This window comes from Priapulus caudatus, unplaced genomic scaffold, assembly GCF_000485595.1.
Source record: "Priapulus caudatus unplaced genomic scaffold, Priapulus_caudatus-5.0.1 Scaffold127, whole genome shotgun sequence".
NCBI lineage: Eukaryota > Metazoa > Priapulida > Priapulimorpha > Priapulimorphida > Priapulidae > Priapulus > Priapulus caudatus.
Genome location: NW_014577188.1, coordinates 417,098 through 431,052, shown reverse-complemented (window position 1 = coordinate 431,052; position 13,955 = coordinate 417,098). Strand labels below are relative to the sequence as shown.

General features: G+C 41.0%; 1 protein-coding gene across 3 annotated transcripts in view; it reads left to right on the top strand.

Moving 5' to 3' along the window:
• Window positions 1–13,955, top strand: part of LOC106805788 (G-protein coupled receptor 98-like) — a 41,880-nt gene that overhangs the window by 2,942 nt on the left and 24,983 nt on the right. The window contains exons 1-19 of one of the 3 annotated variants that reach the window (XM_014807518.1): window positions 1,966–2,035; window positions 2,342–2,552; window positions 3,368–3,510; window positions 4,593–4,707; window positions 4,927–5,031; window positions 6,668–7,189; window positions 8,099–8,399; window positions 8,628–8,836; window positions 8,952–9,072; window positions 9,400–9,555; window positions 9,778–9,929; window positions 10,132–10,270; window positions 10,653–10,864; window positions 11,204–11,410; window positions 11,641–11,791; window positions 11,975–12,168; window positions 12,393–12,522; window positions 12,808–12,932; window positions 13,246–13,381. In XM_014807518.1, the coding sequence (XP_014663004.1) occupies window positions 2,379–2,552; window positions 3,368–3,510; window positions 4,593–4,707; window positions 4,927–5,031; window positions 6,668–7,189; window positions 8,099–8,399; window positions 8,628–8,836; window positions 8,952–9,072; window positions 9,400–9,555; window positions 9,778–9,929; window positions 10,132–10,270; window positions 10,653–10,864; window positions 11,204–11,410; window positions 11,641–11,791; window positions 11,975–12,168; window positions 12,393–12,522; window positions 12,808–12,932; window positions 13,246–13,381 (3,292 nt within the window). In that variant the 5' untranslated portion in view covers window positions 1,966–2,035; window positions 2,342–2,378. Of the gene's footprint in view, window positions 1–1,965; window positions 2,036–2,075; window positions 2,097–2,341; window positions 2,553–3,367; window positions 3,511–4,592; window positions 4,708–4,926; window positions 5,032–6,667; window positions 7,190–8,098; window positions 8,400–8,627; window positions 8,837–8,951; window positions 9,073–9,399; window positions 9,556–9,777; window positions 9,930–10,131; window positions 10,271–10,652; window positions 10,865–11,203; window positions 11,411–11,640; window positions 11,792–11,974; window positions 12,169–12,392; window positions 12,523–12,807; window positions 12,933–13,245; window positions 13,382–13,955 lie in introns of those variants that run through there. The other 2 variants (XM_014807519.1, XM_014807516.1) reach the window with 2 other exon arrangements.

Here is a 13,955-nt window from a genome sequence, read left to right as displayed (position 1 = left end):
GAGAGAGAAGGGAGAGAGAAGGGTCAACGGCAGCTGGTTCTGGTCGATCGCTGGATCGGCTGCGACGACAGTTTGGCTGCTTGACCAGCTACTTGTTGACTTCGTAACGCAAGACAGGCAGCTTCACGAGCTGCATGCAGGTTTCAAGAGCTGTAACAGAATGGGTCGAGATCACCAACGCCCAATATACCTACAGAGATGCCTCGACCGTGCGCTGAAGCTTGCCCTCCTCTGCGGCATCTTGGCCTCTGGGACAAGTATCACTCATCGTCCTATGGTGGGAGGGTGCCTCGCAAACACCATATCCTGCTTGTTTTGTTCGCGGACCTGACGTTCGCTGGCGTTGTTGCGGTGAAATGCGTGCGCACAGAGCGAATGATCTATTTTCCTTTTCTTTTATTAATTTATCAGTGGCGGGCGTGTGTCGTGTTATGTGTGGGATGGCAGTAAAGGGCCGGGACACCTAGGCGATTAAATCGGGCCGATAAAATCGGGCGACAAATCGCCCTCATTCTATCGCCCATCGCGAATGCGACTGGAACACTAGGCGATTAAATCGAGCGCGATGTAAAATCGCCGATCACGTGATAAGTCGTGCATGCATGTGCGTAGAGTGCGTCCGGTGCGTGGTGTGCACGTTACACGCTGCTTGCAGTTCATGCCAGTGCGTGCAGGAGCCGTGCGTGCGTGCGTGCGTGCCTGTGCGTGTCGTGTGCAAAGTACACGTGCGTGCAACGTGCGCTGCGTGCGTGCGTGCGCGTGCCGTGATTGTACGTACCACGTGCTGTTCGTGCTGGTGCAGGTGGCTGTGCGTGTGCACCTTACACGTTGGTACATGAGTTGGACGTGCGTGGTCAAATCTTGTGACGTACACGGTGCTGTGCCTGCGGTGAGTGCTGCACGATTCACCTGGTGCGCATGCGTGCGTGTGCACGTACACGTGCGTGCGTACGTGCCTGCACGTGCGTGGTGCTACGTTCACCTGGCCGTTGCATGCAGTTGCGTGCGTACGTGCCGGCAGTGGACTGTGACCGTACAGTTCGGTGCGTGCCGTAGTTGCTGCGTGATGCACGGTACATTCGTTGTGTGCAGGTGTGCGTGCGTGCGTCGCTTTCGTGTGTGCTGCAGGGTACACGTGCGTGCGTGCGCGTGCATGCATGTGCACGTAGACGCTTGCGTGCGTCGCTGTGGCTGATGTGCACGTAGTACGTTGCGTGCGTGTGCTGTGGCCACGCTACACGCTGCAGTGCTGGGTGCGTGTGCAAGTTACGCGTGCGTTGCATGGTGTGTCGCGTGCCGTGCATCGCGTATTAATGACATGACATTACTACATGCAACATCGCTTATTACGTCTCAGTATCAGTTGAACAACTCTGATTGCTGATGAATTGGGCATTCGGGAACATTTTATCGCCGGCCCCGGACACATAGGCGATGAATAAGTACGGGGCGACAAAATCGGACACCGATAATAAATATATCAAAAGTTTTGATTATGCGATGAAATCGGCCAGATGAAAATCGGAGCGATGTGACATCGAGCGGCGATTGAGTGGACAATGGCGATTTCCACGGCGATTTCGTCACCCACGTGCTCCCTCCACTGAAAATTCCTGCGACTTGATAAAAAAAAAATTGAATTAAAAAACTATGCCTTAGACAGTATAATACAAAGAAAAGTTATATATTCGTGCCCCCCCCCCCCCCGACGAAAAATGTAAGGTCCCCCCAGTGCCCCCCTGCTGAAAAAATCCTAGCTACGCCACTGGTAGTGAAAACCCCCCCCCCAGGCCTCCCCCGTAGCTGCGCCCCTGACCCTAACCCTAATCCTAATTCCCTAACCATATCAAATAGTGACCAGGGTACGTTCCGGCAGTACCCTGGGGGACATAGACATTATGAGCTTTACGGACCGTTTCTATCACGAGGTAAAATGCGAGCCGTAGAATGCCGTGCGTGCGTGCCACCAGCTAGGGCCACCAGCTAGGCTGCGAGACAGCGTGTTTCCACGTATGACCGTTTAATATTCTTCTATGTGAGTAAATGTGGATGAACGAGAGAGGTGTGAGTGAGGTCGGCAAGTAATGAGCATTGTGGTATGAGAGCTAGATGTATTATAGGTTTCTTAGACATCCTAATTTTTCTGGAAATGCATGGACGTCCACGCCATTGTTATTGGCCGTTCAAGCGATTTTCCGTGAACTGAATGGGATTAGAAACGCTGAAGTACTGTGCGTTTTCTATGCATGCAGTTCTTCGGCGTTTACCTGTTTTCATAATCAATACACCTGTCTGCTAGCTGTTGCTGTAACCTATTATTACCTTGTGATTTTGGTTGCAGGCAACGACATTTGCACACACGCATGATACAGTGAGCAATGTCTTGTAAGTTGTTGGCGGGATTGTGCCTGCTAGGCGCTATTTTGACCTCATGTGCCGGCGAAGCGATTGTGAGTCTGGACCCCGTGCCACTCTACGTAGATGAAGGCGTGCAGTTCAACGTCACCGTCAGAAAAGCTGGCGAAAACTCGGCTCCTTTCTACGTTGTTGTGGTAAGCGCGACAAAATATGCAAACTGCCTGCGTGTTATTATTTCTGTCTGTACCGTAGATACAATCAAGCTTGGAGTAATCATTCAGAATGATTATTTTCCAAGAATCAAGTAACCTAATAGAGTAGGGTACCTCCTAATAACAGTAATGTTCTCTGTACTAGCTGTACCTACATTATTGTACTGTAGGCCTACTGTGCTGTACATTATTGTACCTGTAACTGAGGCTGCCAGGGTACTATGTAAAATTGTAAGGCTGCCAGGGTCTATGTAACTGAGGGTGCCAGGGGCGTCTCCCTGAGTACTGCCGGAACGTACCCTGGGCACGGTCCGGTATACCGGAACGTACCCTGGTAGACCTACTATCTAATATGCCGGACCGTACCTCGCCTACTCCACTAACGAGTCTAGGGAGTGTCTCAGTCGCCTACGCCTACTCCCTAACCCTAACCCTATAACCCTAACCCTAACCCTAACCATATCAGATAGTTACCAGGGTACGTTCTGGTATACCGGACCGTACCCAGGGTACGTTCCGGCAGTACCGTACCCAGGGAGACATATAGACCCTTTCAGCATAACTGAGAAGCCTATTAATTAATGTGATATGATTAGTGCATAGTACAATATGTCTTTGGTTATTGTGTGCCTGATAAGATAACATGTGAATATATTGCTGGTCAACGTAATTACGTGATTATAGTGTTGTATTATTTGTTGTACATATTTCGTGTATGGAATTGAAATTTCAATTGCATTTTGTTGCACAAGATTTATATATTGTTCTCTGATGCATGCTTACAATCTACGTTCCAGTTGATTGCCAATGCGACGGCAAGCAATGATTTTGCAGGCACCAGCCAAGTAGTTGAATTTGATCAAGGATCTGGACCTGTTGTAAAACATGCTACTTTTACACCATTTGATGACCATATACCTGAGAAGGAAGAACAGTTTAGGTATTTAGCATAGTCTCTTATTTTAGAACGTTTATAAAGTTTTGTATACTATAATATAACGTTTGAGTTACACGCCAGTGTAATTAAACATGCTTGATCTATAGTACTATATATATGTATTCACTAACAGGGCATTGCAGAGCCCTAACTAACGCTGAAGGGGTCGTTGTCGTATATGTAGTACTCGAGGTGTCGGCAAGTATGTCGCCTACGCCTACACCCTAACCCTAACCCTAACCATATCAGATAGTTACCTCAGGTACATATTATACGCCATTATACGACAACGACCCGTGCCTAACTAACTTGCCCGCACAGGAAATGCAACAAGCGGTTTCCATTCTGGACAGTTGAGCGTGGGCAGTTTCATATTGCTCCCCCCATTGCATCCCATTTATGCATTGCATATTTATCTAGGCATCAGAAACATTAGGTTTTGATATACATTCTAGTAGTGGCTTTTACTGATACACAAATTATCAAAATAAATCACTGTCTTATAGAGTTATAGTACTTAGTTGTTAGACTCTCTACCTGCTCTGCATCTCCCCATCCTCCACCTTCTTGACTTCCCACATCACTCTGCTCTACCTCCCCATTCATTTGTTCAGCATTGTTCTATCCTCATGTCTTCCTCTTGTGCCTAAACTATACTTACTATTATAAAAATTATATATATTTATGTGTTTGATGGTGCTAAATAAATATAATCGAATCAATAACTCCGTTGTCTTCTTTCGGTATGTCATCTCTTCCATCCCCCCCCCTTCTCTTCCGTCTATACCCTGTGTGTCATATATTGAGAGCAGAGGTGTTTTAAATTGTTGGTATTTGAGATTCGAACAATAGATATATATTATAATAATTATCACACATTTTTTGCTCATCCATGATGTGCAGACTGTCTGCTATATGTCACTTACAGCATCATGCAAATAATTAATGATAGTGTCTTAAATATTGTCATTAATTATTATTAATTTCCCTGTTGCCTAATGCATTACATTATAGGAGCATTTTGATTTACTATTTTTCACATTATCATTACAGTTGTTTCTATACATGTATGATCTTTCATGCAGGGTGGAACTGAGAGCGCAAGCACCGCGAAATATTGCAAAGGTTGTTGAGCCAAGTTCAGGGACTGTTGTAATTAGAGCCAGTGATGATGCGTACGGGCAGTTTAGGTTCCTACAGGCATGTACCTTTCTCCTTACTGTAACTTCTTGATTTTTCTGTGAAGTATTGCAGATTTTTAGTGATTTCATAGTGAAAACTGTTATATTATTATTTTATATATATTGTTTAATTAGTATATCTTTATGAATGATTAATAAACGTAACATTGCAATAATGGGATATTTTTTAATTACTAAATTAATCTAACTATTCTTTTATGGGCTTTTTCCATTACAGACTGATCCAGTAACAGTGACAGAGAGTCCTAGTGGTCCTACACCTGTAGTGTTCACTGTACAGAGAGATGGAGGGACATTTGACAATGTGACTGTGAACTACCAGGTAAGATATTGTGTACATCTATATCTTTACATATATATCTAAATTCTAAATTCTATTATATAATACACTCTGGTGTAACAAACGTACGTGTTACAATAATTTTTGTTTAGTTTATAACTGTAAGTAATGCATGATTGATCCACTTACGTTATTAGTGTCTATAACTAAGCATGTCACAAATTACATTTTTTAATGAAACTTTAATATACAACTGGGTTATATTCCATAAAGCCATAAAAGCCATATTTATATTCTATATCGCCAATAGAACAAAACACCATTCTAGAATTGGAAATTTTTCGAGTTTTGTAGTTTCTACAAAAAGTAGATAATTTATAGCTGTTCCACAAAGAAACATTTCGCCTCTAGCAAGCAGTAAGCAGAAATTTAAGAATATAAATACGCACTACATCCCTAAGCAACTGTATCTCAAAACAACATGTTGGATGAAGAGGGTCATTCACTGCAGCAGGAGTACGTGATTGCATCGTAGTGGTGGTGTCAATAATTGATCTGTTGGTGTAGAATTAATTACAATATACAGTACTCAACTCATTGAGTTAATGAGGTTATACAGACTCCAGGTTGCTTACAGGTGGAGTGTAACTATGTGACCTACTATGGAACCTGGTAGTTCAGGTGAAGCGCCAAATCTCTCTATGGATACATTGCTACTATCATGCGATACTATTGTACAGGCTTTTTACCTAGTTCTCCATGGCTGTGTGTTTATATAGATCAGTAATAGATATATCCACGGGAGTATACTTGTACTGAATATTAAACATTATAAAAAAATATATTAATTTCAAAACTAATAATTGGTCTATATACATATATATCAGAAGTAAATAATAGGGAATTCCCTATTATCTACTTCTGATATATATATATATATATATATTATGTTTAATACCAAGATTATGATATGTATTATGTACTATATCAAAGGTAGTTGCATATATCATTGTAATATTTCTAATAAATCTCTATAATCTATTTGTGTTATCTGCAGAATAAAAATTGTAGTGGAGTACAAAATTGCAATTTAAAAAATTTACAAAGGTACAATTTTCATAGGCCATGTGCTACGTATGTGCTTTTTACGCCGAGCCTGCTCCAGAATCGGGATTGTAGTCTTACTTGTACAGTGTTCCATTGACCGGTAATCAGCATCAATTGATTTTACCTTAATTTATTAATGAGACTGTTCGGCGTGTGCAGTTAGTCATAGCAGCGTGGTAACGAACAGTTTTGTTATTCCGTGTTCTGAGTCATAACCCTACTGTGCAACAAACGAATCAATTATTTAATCAGAAGAGTACGGTAGTTGTATAGTAGTCGTAGTACTCTATTTGATGTAAATTGTTCATTGTTAGATAAAGTTCATTGTTAGAACAATAACAGAGCAGTAATTATGATATTAAATATGGGATTAAAGTTGTGCTATATAAGAAATAACCCAATCTCTGTCAATATTTCACGTGGTAGCATACATAAAATGGAGTATATATTAATTTGCCTTTTAAAATTTTATAGCTCTAGTATAGGCTTGGACTTGTTTGTACCCAGTCCCTTTATGTCTGTGGTTTTTTCCTGTTAATTTGTTTGTAAGTAGAATCTTGTTTTGGTGTAGGTGTTTGCAGAAGATGGCAGTGAGGATGTGGCAGACGACATATCGCCCGCCCAGGGTAGCATCTTGTTTCGTGCTGGGGAGAAGAACTTGCTGCTCACACTGTATGTCCAACCTGACGACCTTCCGGAGAACACCGAAACCTTCCGCGTCGTACTAAACTCCGCGTCCGGTGGTGCGTCAATCAATCCTGCCGCCAACAAGACCGAAGTGCCAATCATCATCAGCGCCAATGATGCTCCATTGCGGTTTGCACAGTCTACGTTTGCTGTTGACGAGCTGGGTGGAACGCACGATATCGAAATCGACGTTCTTAGAGGACTGGAAATGGATGGTGTCACTCCAACCGGCCCCGTGCAAGGCGGTGCGTCTGTCTTACTGAGTGTGATAGCAGGCAGTGCGCACGAAGGACTTGATTACATAGCACGCAACCAAAGCCTGACGTTCAGCGGCGGAGTTACGCGTCAGAAATTTCGCGTCACCATTTTAAAAGATGACATACCAGAGAATGCAGAGAATTTCAAGGTAGGAATAGATGATAATGCTTAGGGGGCCGTTGTCAGAAACATCGTAAAGTTAATGCTAATGGTAATGCTAAGATAACACTTACGACTAATGTTAATGTTACGAGAGGAGTGTTGACAGAAACACATCGCAGCTATTAGGAAACTCACGATAACAGGAACTTCATAATTTGATGTCACAAGCCTGGCTGCTGATTGGATGAGAATCGATCACAAAATTCAAATTCATACACATTTATTGTACATCACAATAATTTATGCATATTATGATGGCTAACCACATATAAATATTATTTGATGAAAAATGACACGGTCTTGAATTTATTCTGCACAACAAGACAAATTCTCACACTGTAATACGAGACGCGAGAGTCGTGGTCAGTGTAAAAGTATTTAAAACGAGAACAAATGCCATACGCCAAATTGTAAATGTTGTGTTTTGTTTTACGACGGTAGATAATTAATGTTTGTGACGTGTTTTTCAAGAAAAACACCCATATTACTCATTAATATACAATCTAATATCACTATAATTGTAATTCTTAGTCTAAATGTGTTATTTTCATCTTAATATTAAAGTTACGAGAGGGTCTGGGCTCTCGTAATGTTAGGAGGAAATTTCCGAGGATTTTTCATTTTCGTAACATTACGATGTTTCTGTCAACGGTTTACGAGTGGAAGTTAATGTTAAGACTAATGTTAAGACTAATTTTGTTTCTGACAACGGCCCCCAGGATACTACTACAGTTTTCCAGTGTTACGATGAACTCAAATTTTTGTCGCTAACCTTTTTCAGCAATTAAAGCCTGATATTGAAAGAAAAATTTCATCATAAAAACCTCGATTTTCATTACTATTAATTTTTGATTAGATACTTTGTTAAATGAAAGCTTTTAATTGATAATACAAGGTCATGCTATCCCATCCTGGTGGAGATGCAGTCATAGCGGAACCCAGCAAGATGAACGTTATCATTAAATCCAATGATGATCACAATGGTGTCCTGAGTTTCCTGTCGCCAGTGACCGGTAAATCTCCAGCACTGACCGTGAGCGAGGATAGCGCACCGTCCGTCGAGTTGACTGTTCTGCGCGGAGGTGGCTCATTTGGTACAGTGACCGTTCAGTGGGAGGTGATCAGAACTGATAACGACAATGATCCAGTCAGTGCAGACATGAACCCGACCGGAGGAAGGCTGACGTTCTATGAAGGTCAGAATGTGTTAAGTTTACATCTAATATTTATAGGCTCTTATTATTTTTAATTTGTTATCTTAACTATGCGAATTGAAGGGTTTCACTAGCTTCAATCTTATCTCTGAAATCATTGTTATGTGTAAGAAGATTTTTGTAGACTAGATTTGTCTCTTTAACCACTGACCGAAAATTCTTGATGTATTCACTTTACAACATCATATAAAATTATAACTTTTGTTGTAGGCGAGAAGGAAAAAGTAATACGGTTCAGCGTTAATCAGGACAGTCAACCAGAGCCAGCAGAGCATTTTCTCGTGAGGCTGTTGCCGGGAAGTGTAACAGGTGGTGCTAGGCTTCAAAACCCATCTGAGACATCACTGTTTGTCTTGGATAGTGATGATGCCCATGGACTGGTGGAATTTGGGCCAAACTCATTGCAAACATTGAACACGGTAATTAGTATTTTCAGTTGATAATTATGTACTGAGAATATCCTGTTGAGTGCCATGGTGGCATCTATTGCATAATGGTATGATGTAAGAGTTCTTTATATATTAATCATGACAGGCTGCAACAGTGAGACATCTGTCACTTCTGCTTGTGAGAGGTGGTGGAAGCTTTGGGAACATCTCTGTCGACTTTGTGGCTGATTATTACCCAGACCACAATACGGACAAAACAGAATCTGGTAAGTTTTTGTCAAGTTAACCTTTTATCTGCAAAATTGCCTTTATTGTTGCAAAAATAAAATGTTTAATATGCTTGTTGTCTTTGCATGGAAGTTCTATGTAAGGTTGTCCGTTTAAAAAGAACACAATCACAATATATTTGTGTGACATAATATAAACATGGCATTGTCAAAAACAAGCTATAGCTTGCATGCTAACTGTTAATCAGAATAAACTATGCGTTTTCGTCTACTATAACATCCGATTAAAACTATATAATTGAACGTTAATAAGTAATATACCATATGCAATTAGATATTTGCATCTAAGTCTGTTTAATATTGCAGGAGTGCTAGGTACATTTGCATGCTCTGGTTGCCATGCTGCTTCACCTATTGTGCTAGCCGATGGCCAGACAAGTACAATCTTCACAATTCCAATCATGGACACTGCTTTTCTGCGTGTTGGTGGCAGATTTGATGTCACGCTCTCGAGAGCGTCGCGTACGTTCATTTAAAACGGTTTCAATATGTAGTTTACCACATTTTTGTTTCATAACATTTTACGTGTTATTAATCAAGCTCGGTGAAATGCAATGGGTGTAGAGTACTACAAATCAAGGACTAGATGGCTTATTCTGAATACTTCTGCATTGAGATTATTTGCATACTTATAGTAGAGTAATTACTGTATGAATATAAAACAAATAAGGTCTTTATATACAGGTGTGCCTCCAGTTCCTGGGTCTCTAAGTCCGCGAATCGGTCACAAAGATAGAGCATCAATTCCTGTGCCTGCTGCCCTCGCCAATGGAGAAATAGGGTTTACATCAGTAGAGACAATTTATGTTAATGAACCGGATGACAAGCCCTTGATGGTATGTTAAGCAATGGTGACCACTGATAGACTCACTGAACAAGATTTGTCACTAGTCAAAATATGGCCCTGTTACTACTCTAATGCAATATGCAAAAATTGGTTTGCAACATCACCTCACAAAATATTCATTTCGTTTAACAGACTGGTGCATGCAGACTTTTTGCTAATTTCTGGTAATAAATTTTACTCTGCTTGGAAAGGTCCCCCTGGAAGTGTCAAGAGAAGGATTAGCAGGTGACGCATATGTTGTGTGGCGCTCTCATAGCTCACAAGATAAGGATGGGCGCAGTACATCAAAGGACAATGGCAACAGAAATGGCACTGTACTGATTAAATCTGGTAAGGTGATGTACGAGCTTTTTATTCAGTGGCAAATTGATCAGCATACACATTCAGTCATAACATGTGAGATAAATGTGTAGTGACAGATATGCATTCAAACCTATGTATATGGGTCACTTTAAGGATATGCAAAAATTGGCCTTCTAGGTATCTGTTCTGTGGCGTTAATTGTTGATGCAGGTTTGGCATTATTAGCTACACTAGTCATACTGGTGTGATTAGTAATTGCCACAATGAAAACTACAATGGGCAAAAATCCAATGTAAAGAATATGCTGTTAGTAAATGAGTGTAAATGTGTTACACCCAAACAACGTGTATAAATCATGCTTGTGGTTATCTCCCCAAAAACATACTATACTTAAAGCATGATATTACAGGTTCAAATATGGGATATATCAACATAAAAATCATGCCGGACAATGTGCCTGAAACAGATGAAGAAATTACAGTAAATCTCATAAGTGTACAGCCAGCCAATCAGAAGCTACGAGAGAATGCTAGGCAGGTGAAGGTTGTCGTGCGTGAAAACGATGCACCTGGTGGCTCATTTCAGTTTTCTCCAGCTATGAATCTCAGCTACCTGCTTGAGGTAATTGCATGTGTGTAATAAACTAATGTGTGCATGATGCTAATGCTTATAATAATAATGAGCTGATTCAATGTGGAAATCTGGAACACCACCTTGTTTTGGAATAATTGATTATACAACCCACTTAACTTTAATATGCTGCATGTAATGTGATGATTAGTTTATCACATGTGCATATGTTGGATCAAAACGCATCTCATCATAGTTAATACTGTATATAGTTCTTTGTCTAAGGAAGAATACCCTAGCTTAATATTCTCGTGGGTTTAAAAAGTCATTGATCACACCACCACATTGCTTTATGGTTGTGAATTGGTTGTCATGTGTGTTGGATCACAGGAAGATGGACCAGCACTAGAAGTGGCAGTAGAGAGGTCAGGTGGGATGCTGGTGAAACGAGAGGTGCAGATCTTTATTAGTCCCAGCTCAGACCAGAAGAATGAAGCAGATGAGGAATTCTATGGTGGAACGAACGTGTTGAAATTTGAAGCTGGAGAAAGGTTCAAAACAGCTACTGTCGTTGCTGTCCCAGATGGAATCCCAGAGGTGTGTAAAACAGAATATAAGTTTTCATTATGCATAGTGTTGGGCCCGAATATTTAGTATGAATTTTGTAGTTGTTTCTCTGTCTACAAAGGTTACAGTTAAAATGATAGTAGAGTTGAAGCATAATTAACACTTCAGGAAGATGCTATAGCAGCTCGTAATTGCTTGAATATCGCACAGGAGGGAACGTGTATTGCCGTGAGAAGAATTGGTGTTTTATCTGTTTTTAGCTGGATGAGGAGTACGTGCTGCAATTAATCAGCTACGGGGAAAAGGTGTCCGACATTGGTCCAAAATCAGCTATTAACATCACCATTTCTAAAAATGACGATCCTTATGGCATGTTCCATTTCGATGCCAGTGCTCTACGCCATACTATAGGTGTGTATAGCTATATAGGAATTTTCCATTTTTTTCCGCATATTAACAGATTATATTGTTATAGCTTAGGTAAGAGCTTCTGCACGAATTATTCTTTTACTTCTAGGCAGTATCCTAAAAGTTTATTGTAATTTTTTCGCACGGGGTGTGCACTTCATAGATAGATATTTATGTGTTTTTCAGGAGAAAGTAAAGGCAATAATACCATACGTGCAGAATTTACGGTGATGCGAGATCGAGGCAAATTTAGTCCAGTCACTCTGAAGTGGCACGTACTGCCTAAAGGGAATACAGATGTGACACCACTGAATGGCACTGTTAGCTTCCAGGATGGTCAGTCAGCAGCCACAATGCTCCTGAGCTCTGCCCCTGATGAGGTACGTGTGACATATTTGTTGGTCTGTCAGACCATTATTGATCTGAGGAATTAAAAGTGGTGAACCATTTTGCTTTCATTTATATAATAGTAAGTTATATTGTTGCTCAACGACATCTAATCAAGCAAAAAACCCGTCATGACGCAATATACTCTATCTTCTACACATATGTGAGTGATACACACACGATGTGCAGTGACTACAACTGGTTGTTGGGTGTGTAGATCCCAGAGGATGATGAGAATTTCACAATTGTGCTAGAGGAGCCAGATGCAAGCATGGAGTATCGCCTCACAGCCCCTACATCTGCTGTGCTCACCGTCAAGAAGAATGACGACCCTGTGTTTTTTGCTGGTAAGTCGCATCGAGTGATATAGATGTTGCAATTGATTGTGTTGAGATCTACAAGTTGTCAACCCTGTGTTAGGGGTTATATCTCTACAGGGCAGACACATGTAAGGACACCATAGCATTTCTGTAGAGTGACAGTAATACTGTGAAACTACGCACGCACACGTACATACATGCATGCACACATGCACACGTATATACACAAGTACTATTCTTACTAAGGTAATATAAATATAAATATAATAATACCAATATATAGTAATACTATTTTTCCAATACAACTTATAGATCCAGTGAACAAGTTTGCAGAAGAACCTGGTGTGGTACAGTTCACAGTGCGGCGAAATGGCTCTATAGAACACCCTGCATCTATTAGATATCGCACCATTCCTGGGACAGCCATTGCGAACCAGGTAAGTCCACGTATTCCCGTTGTCATCTGGGCAGTTTCACGTAATAATACGGTATATTGTTTTGGTTCAGTAAATTAATAAATGATGCAATGTTAAGAGAGAATTTTGGTCTGTGTTTGCAACACATGTCAATATGCTTATAGTACATCTGTCGCTGTTAATCTTAATTCGGAGGTGATAAAAAGTGCATTGATTCCCTCTCCTAGATATGTAATCTTATACCATTCACAGAGAACATTATAGTCTGGAGTATGGTGTGAAGCATTAGAGGTGTGCGACATACATGGTCTGTACAAAACACGTTTATTTGCAGGACTACATGGCGATTGATGGTGACCTCCTAGTATTCCCAGCTGGCGTATACGAGCGAGCCATTAGTGTCGTTGTGAGAGATGACGAGGAACCGGAGAATGATGAAATATTTTACATAGAACTGTTTGGTGCAGAGGGTAAGTATCCAGAGCGTATAAAGAAGGAGAGCGTACAACGGTGAAATGGTGAAACCATGTTGCGGTATTAGTCGAATTAAGAAACTTTGGTCGTTTTATTTTGGCGATTCTTTGCGGTATTATTGATCAGCTGTCCTACCTTGTTAATATAAAACAAACCGCTTGTTCCTACGATGCTCCTACACTGAGATAATGAGCGGTGAAAATCTGGTATTTTTGCCGAAAACCGACTCAAGATCAGTATTTACTGCGACTGTCTCTCGCTTTGTGGCCAGTGTATTGCTTCCGGTCGCGGCTGTGTAGCGCCATGGTAGCGCTGACTCACGTCCGTACTACAGAGATTACTATAGAGTACCGAAGTGTGACGTCACGTTGGCCAGACAACGTACGGGCTGGTTCTACACAACCCACTGGCTCCATAACATTAACTGCGTGAAAATGTTGTGCGTACGTAAAACACAAGTGTGTGCGCTGCAGACAGCGGTAAAGCATCGGTAGCAAGTCGATCTTACAATATTTAATGAATTTAAAAATTTTTTTTAATTTTTGTTATTGTTTTTCACTTCCATCCTTT